Raw genomic sequence first — 18639 nt, forward strand, 5'->3', positions numbered from 1 at the left:
TGCGTGCACCAAACCTATGAGGAAGACGTCCCCTCAGGAGACAATAGCCGAAGCAAACCAGGCATCTATTTGTGTGAACAGAGCAGGAACCAGCAGTTGGCAGCTCGCAGCAGCTCTCAGAGATTAATATTCATAGACCTCCTCTACAGTTATCATTAACATTAAGTTTAGCGTTAAAAATAAGAGCAATTCTGACAGCGAGAGCCGATCGTGACCCCAGATTCAGTCATTGTGGCAGCTTATATTTGTATTCATTCATTATTTTTTTCTATCCTTACTTACACGAGTCTCTTCAGCTCTGCTGTGATTCTCTTTTGAAGCACTACGTATGAGTGCACTCTTATTCCCACTTGTCGTAGTGTGACGTGACATAAGTTGCATTGTTAAATGTCTCAATAAGTGTGTGTAAGCATCTTAACCTCTGTGTCCTCACCTGCTTTGAAAAGCTTGGTTGAGTGTTGGCTGGAAGTGAAGGATAAGGATGCTAAACAATCATAACCTTTGGCGCTGCCGTGCAAACAGCGAGCCGGCAGAGAACACTCCTGCTCTCGGAGAGGAACGTGGAGAGATTGAATGAAGGGTGAGGGAAGGAGGGAGAAGTGTTATTTGAGTAAACAGAAGTCACACAGCCGCCAGTGGAGAATGAAAGCAGCGTCGGCTGTTTTGGATGAGTAATGCCGTTGCTCCCGTGGACGCGGAGCGTGTTCACAGCGCAGCTCAGTTAGGTGTCCTGCGTGGAGACCGGCCAATATTAGTCCGGCGAGCTTATAAACTGTTGCTGCAACACAACCCTCCAGTCTTTCTGCCACAGGCTGCTGCACGCCGCCCCTTGAAATTATAGCAGCCAAGCAGAGTCCGCTTGTTTGGGGTGAAGCTGCTTAAATATGTCCCTGCTAACAGCGAAATAATTACACACAGTCAGTGTTGGATTTCAAAGCGAGGCACAGATGGACGACGGTTACTCACAGCCTTTAGAAAGATGCTGCAATGGGAGGAGTTAGGGCTGCAAATTTATGGCTGATTTATATTGTCCTCACCACATTACCGTCTATCACACTGCATATGTTGCTACAGAGAAGTAAAAATTAGTAGACTGTAAGATGTATAGGCCTCCTGGTCTGAACTGATAAATGTGGAAGTGTTTCATGTCCAGCTCAAGTGAGTGGGAGAATATCCAAACGTGTTCCTGGCTTCTCTTCGTCCGAGCAGATGGAATCTTTAAAACGCTGGTTGAAGGAAAAGACAACAGATATCAAGTGAGTGGTTGTTATGGGGATAATTATAAAAGGGGCAGATGGCTCAGGGGGATATCAGAGGCTGGCAGGTTATTTTTAGACTTACTGCAGCACACCTCAACCTTTTAAAGCACATCCTCTGGCTCCATCGGAGCATTCATCAATGACCCTGCCTGGCTAGCGGCCGCTGGCGGGGTAGAGCTGTTAAACCCTGATAACCTGGTCATCTGGGCCAGAGCACAACTCTTCACTAATGTTCATCCTGGAGGAAAAAGACACTGACACTTTTTTAACCAGTTCCTGGTTGTAGGGGTTTTGTTATATTTAAATGCATCAGTACAATGTCTCCACATGTGGGACACGTTGTTTATTATAAGTTGTGCTCTGTAGGCATTTGGTATATTCAACATGTAATCATTATCTCATATCACATGACACATAACTGAATATCTGCCCCTAATGGACGGACAAGCGGGGCGAAAAGCCTTCATGTCTTCTGTTCCAGCCACGCGTCTCTTTTGCTACGTTGACACCTGTTTGTCGACACTACTGCGTCTTCCGGCGGCTAAAACGGAGACTTTTGGAAAACGCTGCCGTCCCCGTTTTAGTTTGAAAACTCCAGAGTCAAGTTGTAGTCTGGACGAACAGAAACAGATGACCTTTGGAGACAGTAGACACCCACAGCCGCTCCCTGATTTGGTCTCACCGGTCATGGCTACCAGTGGTGAATGCAACGTGGATGACAAATTACAAGTGTTACTGACCTTGTCGTCTTTGGCTGCCATCTCTGCAAAGTCTCCCTTCAAGAACCGTTCTCCAACCTCAGTTTGATGTAGCTGGTTTAATGAAGCTTCATTGGAAATAAACAAATAGAATATCTCTTTTTCAGATTACGCTCATTATTATAGAATTTGAAGGATAACTTTTTATTTTCTCCGTGTTTTTGGGTTGTAAATGATTGATAGGGACGAATGTCTTTGCAATCGGTCCACTACTGAGAGCAGCTGCAACCTAAACAACGGGACGTTTAATCCACCACATCCACTAAAAGAGCTTGTTTTTGCCACTGACAGGTTCATATTGTCATTATAAGTGTCTGACAACAGTATGGATGGGTTTCCTACAGAGGCAGACACTTCTGTGAAAGAATAAGATCCTTTTTTGTTTAACCACAAACAGCAGTTAAATCACTCTGTTCAAAACCACCAGACTCCATTGACAAAATCAGTCACTTTACCTCTCAGAACACAGGAGCTGCTCGTCTCCCGATTGGTTAGAAAGTTAGTTAGTTTATTATTTATTTCTTTTTCTTTTATTACTTTACTTTTATTTTCAGGGCAAAATAAATCTTTTTTGTCAATTGGTGACAAATAAATGTATAATTATTTGAAATGTACTGTAGATTTTCTTTTATTATATAATCCCTTCATTCAGCTCCTGATGTGCCACAGTAAGTTACGCAACAGCACTTTTCTGCAAAAACACAACATGCCTTTTTCAAAATTTGCCAAAAATCCTTTACTTCTCCTCTTTATACTGTTGCTTCTCCTTCACCACACACACACACACACACACACACAGACACACACACACACACGTGCGCCCCTACATCGTAGCATATTTCTGATGTAATCAGTTTTGTAGCAGAGTAACTCCCCCTTTGTTTAATAAGCATCTTCCTATACACACTTCAGAGATGTCACTTCATACAGTGTGAGGTGTGATGAACATGACATCTGTATTTGTTGTGGACCCCCCCACACACACACAACGATATTTGTGAGTGAATCTTAATGAGCTGAATAGACACCCGGTGTGACGCACAGCATAATCTCGTAAACACCGGCAAATCTGCAAGTGTCGGTCGTCATCTTTATCTTCACCTGCGCTCGCACTTCACGGGTGAAAGCGGAGCGGCGAGGGGCGGAGAGGCTTGTTTAATCTCCGAGTAGTAGTTTGATCTGTGGCTTTCATATTCATCCAGGAGGGAGGTGTCATCCCTCTCTCTGTTTCTCTCCTGGTTGCTGTGGCGACGCCTGCCGCAGCGCTTTGCCTCTGCAGACTCCAGCAGCAGCAGCATCTGGGCAGAGCTGTGTGTGTGTGTGTGTGTCTGTGTGTGTGTGTGTGTGTGTGTGTGTGTGTGTGTGTGTGCTAACATAAAAGCCCATCCAAGCTCCCGGGTTATGTAACATGTTGTAAGTAATGTAGCTGCCCGTCAGCATGGGCAGGAAATTAATAAACAGATCAATTCCTCTTATTTCTCAGAATTTATTAATGAACCCGTCGCAACACAGCAAACCAGCGTATGAAAAATGAGCCTCCTGAGTCATTTCTTAACGAACACCATTATGTTAAGACTACCACACACTCCGTTACACACACACACACACACACACTCACCCTGTGATGTACCTGTTGCTTGCGCAGCGCTTGTTGGAGCAGTGTTTTGTCGCAGTGATATTTCTCCCTCCAAATCCTCCATCCTCCTTCCTGCTGACATTTACCTATTCTGTGTTTAGTGGCCTGTTTTATTAGGACAATTCCTCTAACGGGCCAAAACTGTGCTCCTCTGCAGCTCACTCACCTCTTCATTTTCTATTCTCCTCTTCAGCTCGTCCTCCTTTCCTCCCCCCCTCCAGCTAATATCATCACCAGGCTGGGAAGAAACTGACTTTCATGTCTTTGTTAAAGCCTCTGAAAAAAAGTGGGCCTTTAAAAAGTGCAGCAAGGATCTGAACTATTTGCAGGGCTGAACAAGTGATTGTTTTTCATTGCTACTTTCGAATTTCGAGTTGCATAATCAGCAGTGTAACAAGTGTCATTTAACAGCTTTAATGACAGCTGTCAGCAGCAGTGTTGCCAACTTCGAGACTTAGTCGCTAGATTTAGCAACTTTTCACACCCCTCTAACTTTTTTTTCAAAAGAGCACCTTGTGACAAATCTAGTGACTTTTTGGATAAACCTTAGCTACAGTCCCCAGTACTGCCTCGTGAGTGACTGGCACACCTCTCTCAGTCTTCTCTGAGAGGCAGAGAGGAGCAGTAACATATTCAGTCCTGCTCAGAATCAGATATAGACCTGAATGAGCTACGCATGCGCAGGCTGTGCTTCTTTGTCTCTGAGTGATTTCTACATGTACATGTAGCCGAAATCACAGCACATTTGTTGTCTTTAACTCATGTGTTTGGTGATTTTGTCAGACGACGTCGCGGGTTACTAAATCAGGATTTTAGCGGCAGCAGAGCAGTAGCTTGGAAGTGACTGCTGGTTAGCATGTAGCATTAATGCGCCGCATCTCAGGCATTATTTCGTACTCATCCTGTTGTCTGACAAAATAAACTGGAAAAATATGTAAATGAGAACAGCTGTACTGGGAATTTGGCTTAAAATACTCTATATGCCCAGACAACAGGGGCAAACAGATGTAAAGGGCTGAAACCAGCTTACACTAAGCAGAATACAACGTGATGAATCTGAGTGGCTAGCAGGAAGCTAACAAGTAGCTCAGCAGTTTTAGAATATAAATAACAAACATCTGGTAAACAGAGTTGGCAGAAACTTATTTAAACTTTACAGCACATCATACTGTATCACTGTTTTTGAACATTTTGACCTTAAAATCTCTGAGTTGAGACCTTTCAGGATTCAGGGCTACGAACTAGCTTGTGCAGACAATCTGAGAAGCTAACGTTAGCTTAAGCACAGCTACAGTGCGGAGCTGCTAACAGTAGCGCTACAGGTTGTACCACTACTTTGTCATTATCATAACTGGACTGTGAAAATCAATAAATATTTATCCTCTGAATGTTCTAATTATATTTAAACACTACTGTAGTACATGATATACTTTGATAAATACAAGACAAACTGTTTTTTTGTACTTTGTAGGCCACAAATACAGAGGTCCATTTGAATGCATGACAATTTCAACTTCAATTTTTATCAGAAAAATCACAAGTAGATATTTTCCTCAGATTATATTATATCTATATATATTATATATAATTTCCCTCTATAAGCCTGAGGGATGGAACCTATGCATATTCAGCCTCTGGGAAAACTGCATTCCTCGACATACCTACTTAACAGAGGGCTGCGTAGGTAAAGAGCATTGGTACAGTGGCACTACAGCACTCAGCTCTGCTTTTAAAAAGCAGTGTTTTGTTGTGACCTTCCGAGTCCTCTCTGGGGAGATGCAAAGATGTTTGCTGAGAGCCCCCAGAGAACCAGGACCAGGAGCCTTTATCTCCTGGTTATTTGTTTTGAAGGTTAAGCAAAGGATGATCAGTCTAAACATGTGGATATTTTATTTAGTGTCGTCTCATCTCATCAGCACTAATTTTCCACAATTGTGAGGAAATCTTTTTTTTATATATATATATATATATATATATACTAACAAGTAATTTTTGAGCACAGTTGCAGTGGGCCACCTTCTCTTCCCTCTGCTCCCACTGCTTGTTTTTCTGTGTACGTGTCGGTTATCTAAATCAGCTGATTGCCTCTGTGCTGATACACAATCCAGGGTAGCAGCGTAGAGAAAATCTTAAGCAAGTGTACAGGCTGTAGGTGTGTGTGACTGAGCTGCATGTGTGTGGGAGTACAGACTAACCATCCTCTTTTGTTCACTTTTAATGTGAAAGAATTTATTTCCAGTTTTAGAGCCGATGTAGGCTACCTATAATTTGCACATCTCCTAGCAACAAGACTTTGAACAAACTAAATATAACTACTTGCTAAGGTGTCACTATAGGCTCAGCGCTACCAGCTATGAAAAGATTCTGTTATACATGTGTGTGCACGTATGTGTGTGTGCACTGGTGTCTAATGCACCATCACTTGAGGTTATACAAGGAAAAGCAAAAATCCACAAGTGTCCATAAGCACTTTACAGCTGCAGGAGGTGATGGAAATGATGTTTCAGCTACAACAACTAGATTTACAGTTGTAATGTCATTCACATCACCTACACTTAAAGGGGAACCTGGTTTTTCATGGCAAACACAACTTTCTTTACTCTCCCGCCTGATGTAAAAATAGACTTGCAGGTAAAAGGAGTGTCTTAAAACGGCGACTTTCAAGCTTCTGTTAAGTGATCTCATGTAAGTGACTAACAACAGTGTAATCCAAACACAATGTTTGTGATACAGTGTGTGAGCAGGCAAGTTATGAGACCTCCTTTACACACCTCCCATGTGATCTGTATCTGGATATTTTATCCACATAAGGAATAACCCGTGTTGTTGCCAGGCGTAAACTCCCACAGGTTGCATTGCAGTGGAGGTGATCAGACTGTGATTGTGATTGGATCTTAGACGGGTGTAAATCCAGTATTAGCTTTGCCAATAATCTGCTTGCTAAATTACTGAATATCTTCTTGCTCTTTACCTGCTCAAAAGAAGAAACTTCTGAGGGTTACAGCGCATTATATGGATATCAGTTGAATGTTTTTTTTTTATACCAGCATCAATACAATCTCTTTGTAGGAAAACAAAACTAAAACAATACTTACAACACACAGCTTTTATTTTTTTTACCTCACTTTTAGCAACGTAATCATCAGAACAAGCCAAACCTTCAGTGGCATCAATCCACAAGCAGCCACTATTTTATTTAGTTCAATTAAATTAGGAACTTTCAAGTATTGAGACTTCATACCTAACCCTGCTCTATACATCAGGGTGTGTGGTGATTCTCACTCCTGGTCCTGACCTCAAGTGGATGACGCCAACATCAATAATACTAACTAGTATGAGCAAACTGAGAGACACTTTTTTTTTTTTCTATTTTCGTGCCAAAAACAAAAAGACTCGTCTCCTGAGCCCTTTCGTGAGAGCTGCTGGTTGTCTGCGCTGAGTGAAGTGTGTTTTTAATACAGACGTGGAGCTGAATGTCACCCTCCTGTAGCTCCAGCCTCCCCGGGGCTCTCTCTCGCTGCCTGTGACAGTACGGCCTCAGCCACCCACACCCACCCTAACCCCATCATCTCCCTCCCTCCTGCTGGATCGTCTGTCTATCTTCATACCCCCCCCCCTCACCATCGACCCTCACCCCCCCTCTCTGTACGCAACAGATCAGCACACCAGCGGCAGCGAGCGCAGCTCGGCTCTTTCATCAGGCTGTCACGCAGGCTCAGCCGCTCTGACTCACAGTGTTTATCACAGCCGCGGGCGTGACACTAGAAAGCGTATGACAAGTGTTTGTGTGTGTGTGTGTGTGTGTGTGTGTGTGTGTGTGTGTGTGTGTGTGTGTATGCCACCGTTATTCTCGGAGGAGTCATTACTCGGGCGATCTCTTCGGGTGCCCCTGAATCCCCCATGTTTGGAGTCAGTCTCCTCCTCGGTCTGCCAGGAGCGTACGGGAGCCCAGTTCACTGAGCTCGTTGTTCAAAACAAATCATTGTGTCTCCCTCTGCACCTTAGCCAAATAGGGGCCACATCAGGAGTGACTGGCCACACATTAGCGGAATTGAATTGAACTCACTCAGTGTTTCGTTGTTGGTTGTGACAGGAGAGAAGGGGGGGGGTGGGGTGGTAAAGCCAAGTGTACATCAGGAAGGTGTGTGTGTGTGTGTGTGTGTGTGTGTGTGTGTCGGGCACACGGTGGGATTGTTCCAACAATCTCATTCGCCCCTTTTCTCGACAGAAATTAGTCATGCATGAGATTAACAGGAGGGAATTCAGTTTAATACCCACAGCTCCGGCACTCTGCGCTGATGTCAATAAAATGTATTTTAGGACAAACAAAGCCTATTGATCCTCCACCAGAAACAGTATGATAGGCCATTAATGGCCGGCTCGAGTTTTGATGAATACAAATGAAGTGGAGATTGGGTGGGAATCCTGTGAATGGACCGTGCACCAGATCTGAATGTTGGTTTGAAAGATCTTAATTCTTGTTTCTGCCAGAATCCTCCACAGTTCCACTTTAGTACAAAATGTTAGACAAAAGAAACCCCCCCTCCCCTCCCCTCCATCCCTCCCTCCAGTCCTGCTAATCCCCTCCTTGTCTTCATTTCCAGATGTGTTAGTGAATGGGAAGCCATGTGACTGCGACATCATTGCCGACTGTAAAGTGGGCGAGGCCGTGGCTCTGGAGGTAAAACTGACCAATCTGAGCAAGAACTCGGTGGGACCCCTGGCTCTGACCGTGGTGCCGTATCAGGACTTCCAGAACGGAGTCCAAAACTACGACCTGGAGGACGCTGTCACCTTCATCGGCTCCAACACCTTCTACATTGATACGGTCAGTAGAGGCTGGAATACTGACATAAATATAGTTTCCCACCAAGAAGTAGAGGCATACATTTCACACAGTTACGTCACATTATGTAACTACAACGCTTCAGGGTTGTCACGGGATTAGACTTAAGAAGTAAAGTTGTTTATGCCGGCAGTTCACAGCAGTGGAGGTCACACTGAACGCACTAATAATGAAGGGAAATGAGCTAAGTGCTAGTTTTAACATGGACGTATCGCAGCTGTTTTAACCAGAATGCTTCATGTTGTCATGGAGACATTTCTGCTCGCAGCTTTATACTAACATCCAGTTTGCCATGAGTTTGAACTCAAAAGTTTCCAGCACTGGTTATTAAACATTTAGTATGTGCAATAATCAGTATACCACTGACCCGACATTTTACTTTAAGTCCCACGTTCAGCGTTTATAAGCCGTATATAAACATATATATGTTTACAACACATTACAGCGAAGTTGTGTGCAGCTATAAGAACATATCTTTATTGAAGTTTCTCACTTACAAATACAACATGTTTCACGTACATTTAAGAATTTAGAAATGCATATCCTAAATACAAGTTACATAATCATGCTCACTCATTAGTTGCAGTTAGTTTTAGTTTTCTCAAAATGATGTTAACGTTTTGTAGATCTGCAGTGCACGCTGTAGCATATGCATTAACATACTGTCCCTTTTGGGAACAGCAGAGATAGACAACATGACTTTTGCTCTGATTGTTACATAACTCAAGCAGGTTTTTCTATTCACTGAGAATTGTGATGTGAAATGAAAAGAAACCAGTTGCTTTCTGGCAAAACCAGAAAAACATCTCAAAAGCTACACCAGAGCGTGCTCAGCAGAATAGGCTTAAACCATGGAAGGTTCCTTTAAAGGTCATGGCAGAAATCTTTATACGAAAAAGAACCTGAGCAGAGAAAGGATCCTAGACAGGAGCCTTTATATGTATTAAAAAAAAAAAAAACTCACTCCTGAATGTTGAACAAGCTGGAGGCGATTTAAAAAAAAATTTGGATGATGCCAGAACAAAGAGCTGATAGTGTAAAATTCAGATGAAAGCATGAATGAACTCCCTATATTTCTTAATGTTAAAACTGCACAATCCTGGTAATTGTCCCTCAGTGAAAGAGGAAATGCTGCATTTGTCTGGACCTTTTCATCAAAGCCGCAGTCGGCCTCAAACTTACTCCCCTGCTGGCTCCACTCTGGCTGACCGTGCGCCGGCTTCATTATGAAACTATAGAGAGGTGGCCGCTAATGATTCTGTCTGCTCTGTCTCTTTTCCGTCACCAGGTTAAAGCCAAAGAAAACGCAGTCTGTGTGGGCGCTCTGCTCTTCCTCTACACCGGAGATTTCTACCTTAATATCAAGTTCCAGGACGACAGTGCTGGACGGGAGCTTCCTTTAGCCTGGTTCACTCTGCCCAGTGTCCACATCAAAGCTCTGGATGCTCCGCTACAGGCCGGGGCCTAGGTCCCAAGAGACTTCAACGTTATAGGAAAGGTGTCTGTAAATATGATAGCCTTATGAATTGAATCACTTGTAAATATCATCTTGTTAAAGGTTTCAGTTTGTGTACAGCTGAGTGCAATCTACTCATCTAAAATCTTATCTTCAGAACGTTTGAATTCTTTGTTTACAGGTTACATGTAGTTTACAGGTGTTGGTCAGAAAAATGCTAAAGCAAGTTTTAGATAATGCGTGATTGCGTACAGAGCCAATGGGAAGTTGCACGACTGTCCAAGGCTTTATAGCTCTACTTCATAGATGTACAGAGAGAGACTGAAGGAAACTGATGTTCTGATATTTAAAACTGACAACAAACTCAAGCAAACAAACTTCCACAGCAACTTTGCTTCGTATGTTGCGAGCTAGCTCAAGTTACAACTGATGTCTGTACAGTTGGCACATTCGGCTGTTTGTTCCTGTCTGACAACTCCGTATCATCATGATTTATCACAGTGAAATCAGTTCATTTCAGAGGAATCACCGCAGTCATTGAACTCACGCATACAAGAGATGCAGATACCAGTGTGTTCTCTTGAATTAACCGTGGTTTCTTATTGTCCAGGTTAGCAACCAAGCCAGTTAGCTTTCTAAACGCTAGTAAGCAAGCTATTGTGGTTGGAGCCTGTTACCAGATAGCTAAACTAGCCGCAACAAAAGGATAGCTACGGTGCGACTCCACGGCTAGCCGCTACATCGCTAAGCTTCCAGTAGCACCTTTTTTCGCAAGGACTATGCGGTGTAGCCAGGCGCTAACACCATGGTCACACTTTGTCTTCTCTTCTCTTTTTGACTTCCAGTGCCATCGATTCAGTTGATTCTTTTATATCAAAATGTAATATATAATATCATTGTAAAGAGAATCAGAAGAAGATGTTAGCATACGTGTGCTAAAGACCTCAGAGTTGGTATCGATGGCTGAGACGAGCTTCACAGAAACACTGGGAGTGTGATCGACCAGATTTCTATCGACATTTTCTCCCGCCTCTGTGCCATTACACTGGAATTTGACTGTCTTAGATCGGCCTATCATTACGTGTGACGTATAATTGTTATAAATAAACGTTAAAAGAAGGCCACCCTTGTTCATTTTGACTTTATTTCAACTCCTTGCATTTGTCCTTTCCAGCCATAATAGCTGTACGATTATCTTCATTTTCTGCCTACGGAAGCGACTTTTACCACCTCAGCATTTTGGGAACCTCCAGTCACCAAACATTCACATACTTCAAAATCCATAATCAATGATTATTAGTGAAAACAGACTAATAATGATTTTTATTTTATTTATACTGGGTAAGAGTGACTGAGCAACACGCTGCCGTCCACTGATACCTTGCAATTCATTGTTACAGCTGGAAATATTAACATCTGGGTCACCACTGATTGAATGTCACAGCAAATTTAAAGTGGGCCCTTTGACCTCACCATTGTTCGTGGGTTCTGTGTTTCCAGTCCTCTGTGGATGTCTGTTTTAGTGCCTGTGGATGAACTGGGAGTGAACCAGTGCACCCACAGCACTACTGTGGAAAACGCATTACTCATACTGAAAACCTGGGAGTCTTGTTGAACGGATAAAATGTCTTTGTGTCGGGGCTTTGTGTGAAATGACAGTTTGAGTGTTTAATAATAACAGGATCAGAGCCCGAATGCCTCTTATTCACACTGCTTGACACGTAGAATGAGTTTGCATTTAGTGTATGTAAAGTGACGGCATAAAGTGTGGCATACAAATTCATTTTGTTGGTAGCTGCAGCTCTGAATTCTCCCCGAAATGTCAGCAATTTCTGAAATGTGAAGGATCTTTGTTTCCAGTGAACGCATGAGAAATTACAATCACCTTTTTTTTTTTTTCTCTCAATCCCAGTTGCTGTTTGCTCATGAAGGTCACATCTGAAGTTCGGCGACGAGCAGCTTTTCTGGTCCTAGTAAATGTGTTAGTTTACATAAGTGAATAATACATTCAGTTCATCAGTAATGCACACAACACAAACAATTCCAATGTCATGCCCTCCGTGCTTATTAGTCTCTTTATCTATTTGTTTATTTGATTAAGAATAGAGCGTCTGTGTGTAAGTGTGTGTGTGTGTGTGTTCTAGCTTCGAAAAGTCATTCACTTCTTAAAAAATTAACATCAACTCTTAAGTGGGTAGACTCATGCATGCGACAATTAAGCTGGATTGTCTTAAGTGTTTCTGTGTGAGAGTGTGGACCCTGTGCTGCTGCTGCTGCTGCTGGTTCAGACCGGCAGACAGCACAGCACAGTCTGTTCAAACTCGCTTCTCAAATGCAAATTCCATCTCCTGCATATTGTTTTCTGACCCTTACAGCGTCCTCTTTCAGTAAAGGTAACTCCCATCTTATCGGCTCGAAGTACAAAGCGGAGCTGCAAATAAGAGTGTCCTATCCTCACTTATCAGAGCGTAGATTCATCTTATTCACTCTAATTAAATTCTGAGCTCGGGCACGGACGCCTCGGTGCAGAGGAAGTGAGGAATCGAGACTTCAGAGCAAAAAAAAACAAGAAAGCACTCCATCCAGGGATTCATCATCAGCCTTAGATGTTTTTACTTTCTCAGTATTTCGGTTGTTGTCGAGCATCGCAGACTGACCCGGTTGACAACCAGAATAAACATTAGATTTACTTTAATACTGTTTACTGTTTACAGTTCACACTTTCCTCCCACTGCCATTTATATCCACCAACAGACGTGCCGTCGGGATGAAGGGGGAACATATGTTTTACTCAGTTACTGAATTTGTACAAAGCAGGACTTCACCTGAAAACTTTAGTTTTACTCGATTAGATAATCTGAAGGCTGATATCAGTGTTGGGGACCGTGCGCAGGAGGACAGAGGACACAGGGTTTGAGTTTTCGATAACGGTGGGTTTGAGGTTCCTGACTTTACCGACTCCTCCGGTCTGTATTTCAAAGTGTCCTTAGGCAAGATACTGAACCTCAAATCGCCCCTGATGTATCATCATCGGTGTGTGAATGTGCGTGTGTGGTAGAAAAGTGCTGTATGAACGTGTGTGTGAATGCGTGAATGTGACTACGATCGATAAGACCAGAAAAGTGCTATAAAAGTGCAGTCCACTTCACCATTTTAAGTCAGTGACAGACTGGGGGACACGCATTGTAGTGTGGCCTGTCTGGTCAGAGCAATTTAACCTGAGAGCTGAACAAGAGACACCATCAGCTATATGTTTTATATTTATTTACTCTAACTTCCCTGGTGTGTGTCAGGCTCTGAAAACACGGCATCCTACGTTTCCCATAATGTAAATGGACGGTGCCTTTTTCATTAGAAAACAGTTAGCATTAACAGCTGTTTACTTACCAGTCTAGAAGAAATCTAAGTTCAGCATCAAACTTCATTCCTTCACTCACCAAGAGCTGCGGCTTTTCTTCTACTGAGGTTAGCATGCTAACCAGCTAGCCGCGGCCCGTCTTGTCACTTTCTGATAGCGACTCACTGTAGCCTCCGATCTGCCCCTGAAGACACAGCGCTGCTCAGAGGACGTATTATGATGTATTATATTATCACAACTACAAAAGAACATTTTGAATTATATTATTTTGAACCACTGAAGGTTTAATATTTGTTAAACTTTTCCAGAGCCATAGTGTGATATCTTTCCAATGTAATGAAAACCTTTTGATGGATGTCCTCACTGAGCAGCTCTCATCGGAATAAGTGGGGAACCTTTTTGGGAGTCCAGTTCCTGAAATGCAAGCGTAAATGTCCTCGTCTTTAGAGGTCCACACCCACAGTTTGTAATAATCAGGGGTTAATGTAACTGACTCTTGACAAAGCTCCTCCACAGACACAGAAGACATTACCCATGAGTCAGCTGATCTTCATCTTCAAGTCAAGGTAAGGCCTATATTTCAGTATCATACTTTATAGTATTAAAAGCTTTTGAGTGCTTCTTCTACCGCCATAAATTAGCTTATGAGCGGCTTTAAAATGTGTTCATCATTAGGAATACAGGACGACACAAAGAGCGGTAACAACAATAAGGCCGACCTCCCCACAGCTGAGGACATCCAGAACGCTTTAAATGAGGTTTCTTATCAAAATACCGACACCGCCTTATTATCTCGCTGCATATTGTACTTGTGCTCCTGATTGGGATCTGCCCGACAATCATCCATCAATCTGTGCTGTTGCACTTCCTCCCTGCTCTGGATAGTTACAACAGTGAGTTCATTCAGTAGCAAAGAAATTCCCCAGAGCTCAGCTGAAGACAGTGCAGTGTCACTCTGCGTGAAAAACATTCATGCAAATGAGTCTCCGAGACGCCAGAGTTCAATTAGGTCCCTTTCCCCTCGCTTTCAGCATGGAGTGGTAAGTCACGTCCACTCCTGTATATCTGCAACCTTGATATGTAAATGATCTCTGTAGTGGAGTGATGAAGAGGTTGCTCGGGGATTAGGATGTGTGCTGAAGAAAGACGAGCGGTTTGACACCTGCACTGCTCTTTCACTCTCACGCCTGCAGCACTGCAGAGAGGAAAAGCTGGCAGAGAGGAAACGCACAGGAATCCTCCATCGCCGCATGTTTACTGATCCACTGTGACTGTCTGACTTAATTAATAAGCTATCTGCCGCGCCACACAGGCTGGCAAATATGAAATAAGTCCAACCTGAACCTTAAAATGTGGCCATGTGACTGCAGCTTATGTAAGAACTTCCTTCCAGTTAAAGTCCCCATGAAATGAAAAACGACGTCTTCACCTTGTTCACTAACCGTCCATGTCAGAATGTGCAGCTTCGTTACAGCGGAGCCTCGAAAATGGACAAAGTGTGTTTTCAACTTTAAATTAACCCCAAACTGCTGAACTGAAACTGGAGGATGTGCTGTGGTCTTTGTTATTCAAAGTAACCAGAATTTTTGTCTCGTTTGACAAGATAATCATTGCTGTACTTGGACCTAGTCTATGAAGTCGGGGAATGGCACACACGGCTTGCATTGCACCCCGCACTCAACGCCTGTCCCCGCAGCTGGTGGACCCGCAGGGAGCTGGCTCCATGTCATTTCTTTGGGCTCCTTTTCGTGTCAGTATCTAGCCAGCCGAGGAGGTTTTTGGCATCTGTTTAGGATACCTACTGAGCGCCATCCATTGGAGGCTTTCCAGGCACGTCCGACCGGTAGGAGTCCTCGCGGTGGATCCAGAACACGCTGGAGAGATTATATATCTCATCTGGTCTGGGAACGCCTCGGAAAACCCCCCCAGGAGGAGCTGGAAAACGTTGCTGAGGAGACGGACGTCCGGACTCCTTTGCGTGACCTGCTGCTCGACCTTGGATAAGAGGCAGAAAATGAATTGATGGATGGACGGACAACATCTTAACACAAAGTCAAGTTGGTTCAGTTGTCATGGAGATCTCAGGGCTCAGCTGTCATCACGTGATAGCAGGAGGTCGCAGATGGAGGGACGATCTGTGATGACAACTGAGCGACATCCGCTCCACTGGTGAAGACCAGAAGACGCAAATGAAAGCTTAGTCAAGATTTTCACACAAATTTAAATGATTTTGAGAAATAATGAGTCAATCTTTGTAGGACACCAGTTATTCTTTTTTTTTGCAACTTTCACCTACAACACATGGTATTCCTCAGCGGATGGAGTTAACTCAGCTGTCATCACGTGGCCCACGTCTGGGCCAAGTGTGGCCACGTGACGACAGCTGCCCATTAGAAAAGTGTCACAGTGACTGAACAGGAGCCAGTGGAGGCGTCTGTAACCACCTATTAGCAAGTTCCATCCTCACACAGGTCACATGATGACAACTCGCCTATTTCCATGTGACAACTGAGCAAAATCCATCCACTGATGATGACCACAAGATGCAGTTGAAAGCTTCAGAAAAAGCAAATACAAATATTTAGTCAAATGAAACAAGTTTAACAGAATACAGTCACTTTCTGCTCTTATTTCACTTTGCAGTTACATTTTCTACATGTTTCATTTTCTCCCCGATGAAGGAAAAACTCTCGTCATTTCCAGGACTGTAACTGTGGAGAGAGAGTTTTAATGCGTTGCAGTTTATTTGTTTTTTACTTTCTATTCGGTAACACAATAATAGAATAGTAATAAAAAGATGTAATATATGAATAGATAAATATCAAATCTTCAGCATAACAGAACAGAGGGACCATTAGTTCTGCTTCTGTTTTTGTTAGTGACAGTTTTGCCGCTTTCCAAAGAAACTGACTGAAAACTGGTGTCTTTATTTTACTTTGGCTTAAAGCTGAGGGTCAAAGTTCATTCTTGAATGAATCTCACCAGAAGGTCCGTTTAGTAGATGTTCTGGAGCTTTTGGTCATATCACATGATCCTCAGGGGCCCCTCAGAAATGACAGAACAATGGCAGCAGAGACCAGGAGGAAGCTGGTAGAAATAAATGTAGAGGTGCATTTTTCGAATCAATAATGTCGTCTGAAGACACTGATCATTGTTCAATAACGAAAGCGTCTGAATAACAGATTCAAATTTGAGCTTACAAAGGTGTTCATGTCATATTTATTGGAATAATGAAAGTTAATTTTACTAAACTGTGTGTCTATTGATGTTATTGATTGTTTGTTGTGAGGAAATCTGTGATAAACACCTTGTCTGTGTCGCCGTTATTGACGTGTGGATGATTTACGACACCTTTCCACACAACGCGCAGTGCAGATCAGCCGAAAGACAAGCAGTTAGTTCCAGTGCTGTTGAGTTTGGGAATCCAAACTCTCAGGCGTCAGTCAGTTAATCCTCCGCAACTTCTCTCACTCATCACGTCTGGTTCCTCTGCTGCCACTTCAGATCGCATGTAGAGAGACGGCGCCGTCATGCAGCCTTCAGAGAAGATTTGTCAGTGTCTGTGCGGGGCCCGTATGATGCTGTAAGTTCACTGTCATTACCATGGAGACTAATATAAGCAGTTGCCATTATTAAACTTTTTTTTTTTTTTTCTTTTCTTTCCCTGAGCTTCTCCAGAAAATGCATCAGGAGTTCTTGTAGGTGGGCTGAGCAGAGACGTGAGATGTGAGAACTGTGGAGCTAAATATAGAGCGACCACAGATCCAGACGCTGTTGATTAGTGGAGCTGTTTAGACTCTTAAACGGCTGCATTTATGAAACGCTGTGGTGGATGTCTTGGTATTCAGCTCCTCACTGTGATGAGCTTCTTTTCTTGTGTGTTCACGTCTGTTCTGGACGGTTTTGCAGTGTTTCATTTCAGACAGGAAAAAAAAAAAAACCAAATCCCTCTCAAGTCCTCTGTGGCGAAGCTTTAAAAGCCTGACAGGAGAGGAAATGACATCAGTGCATTTAAAAACATGAACACGCAAAACACAAAACAATATTAATGATTCAGAAGTTGATAAAAGCTTTCACATTTTCTTTTTTAATCACTCACCTCTCTCTGGAGAAGGAGTCGGTTTTAGTCCACCAATATTCCATAAATTCTGGAAATAAAACAAAAAACAAAAAAGGTTGTTAAGATTTATTTTTTTTTAACAACAATGAAAAAGCAAATAATTTATCCGTAATTTAGCAGAGACCAAACCTCACTTACATAACCCAATGAAAATAACATGAGTTTTTTCTCATGTCAACCTGAGATATCACCAACTGTTTCTCATTTCCTTAAAAATCCCTTCATCAGACTGGAGGACTGGTGGCTGAGTTCCAGGCAATGATATAAAAAGTGCAGGATATACACTCTGCCGGGTGGATGTTATTCCCACTTTCATTGCTACTTTATATAATGAGTATAAGGACTTTTCTGGAGGCTTACTCAGTCATTTCCCCTTGTTTCTTCCACAGTGTGTTGCTCTTCCATCTGTAAGGACGGAGGCGCAGGAAGATTTCCTCAACTCATCAACGTGTTTTCAGTTAATTTGCATCTAAAAACATTAACTATGAAAAGTATTAACTTCTAATTGTGGGTCAGTTAAGAAGTTCTCCTCGTGCAATAGCTCTGGAGCTTTCAGTCGTATCACATGATCTTCATCAGCGTAACTTTAGGTTCTCTAAAGAGGCAGCAAAATCATTCAGATGAAACCAGGGTGAGTAAAAGCAAAATCTATATAGGTGAAACACAAGTAGTGGATGTATTTAAAACATATGATCAGGTAAATAAACTGCATGACTAATTATCGTCTTTAGGTTTGTCAGACACGACATGTGATTTCAAATCTTTATTGAAAAGCTTTCATGGTGACACCGTCCTCTGCTGATGCCAGGAGATAAATTCAGCTGTCACGATCATGTGTCAGTTACATAACAACCGTCCTGCAGCTGCAGGGGATTAACTGCCTTGCTCAAGAGCACTCTGAGGTTTAAGACGGGTTGTGGAACAGGCTCTTCATATTTGGCACACTATCCTGTTGTCCACACACATGATAAGAGCTGGGGGGGGGTTTCTGTAGGATCTGGATTAACCTCCTGGGGGGCCGCAGGGCTGAGATGAGCTGTAGGCCCCCACTGACCCGCTTGTCCCCCATTTCTCTTACTCTCTGTACTTTTTGTCTTGATGAGGTAAGACTAATTTATTTAGGAAGATGCACCAATTAAGCACAAGTCAAGGCAAAGTGCTTAACGTGTTGTAAGCTGTAGTAGATCATTTCCTGTTGGTCACATA

General features: G+C 42.9%; 1 protein-coding gene across 3 annotated transcripts in view; it reads left to right on the forward strand.

Annotated features, from left to right (window-relative positions):
* The window catches only part of trappc9 (trafficking protein particle complex 9), a 203777-nt gene extending 192705 nt beyond the window's left edge, over positions 1-11072 (forward strand). For all 3 annotated transcript variants that reach the window (XM_022753974.1, XM_022753976.1, XM_022753975.1), the window contains 2 exons: positions 8258-8481; positions 9788-11072. In XM_022753974.1, the coding sequence (XP_022609695.1) occupies positions 8258-8481; positions 9788-9967 (404 nt within the window). In that variant the 3' untranslated portion in view covers positions 9968-11072. The remainder of the gene's footprint in view (positions 1-8257; positions 8482-9787) is intronic.
* Positions 11073-18639: the final 7567 nt, after the last annotated feature.

This window comes from Seriola dumerili, unplaced genomic scaffold, assembly GCF_002260705.1.
Source record: "Seriola dumerili isolate Sdu_G_001 unplaced genomic scaffold, Sdu_1.0 BDQW01000202.1, whole genome shotgun sequence".
Lineage (NCBI taxonomy): Eukaryota > Metazoa > Chordata > Actinopteri > Carangiformes > Carangidae > Seriola > Seriola dumerili.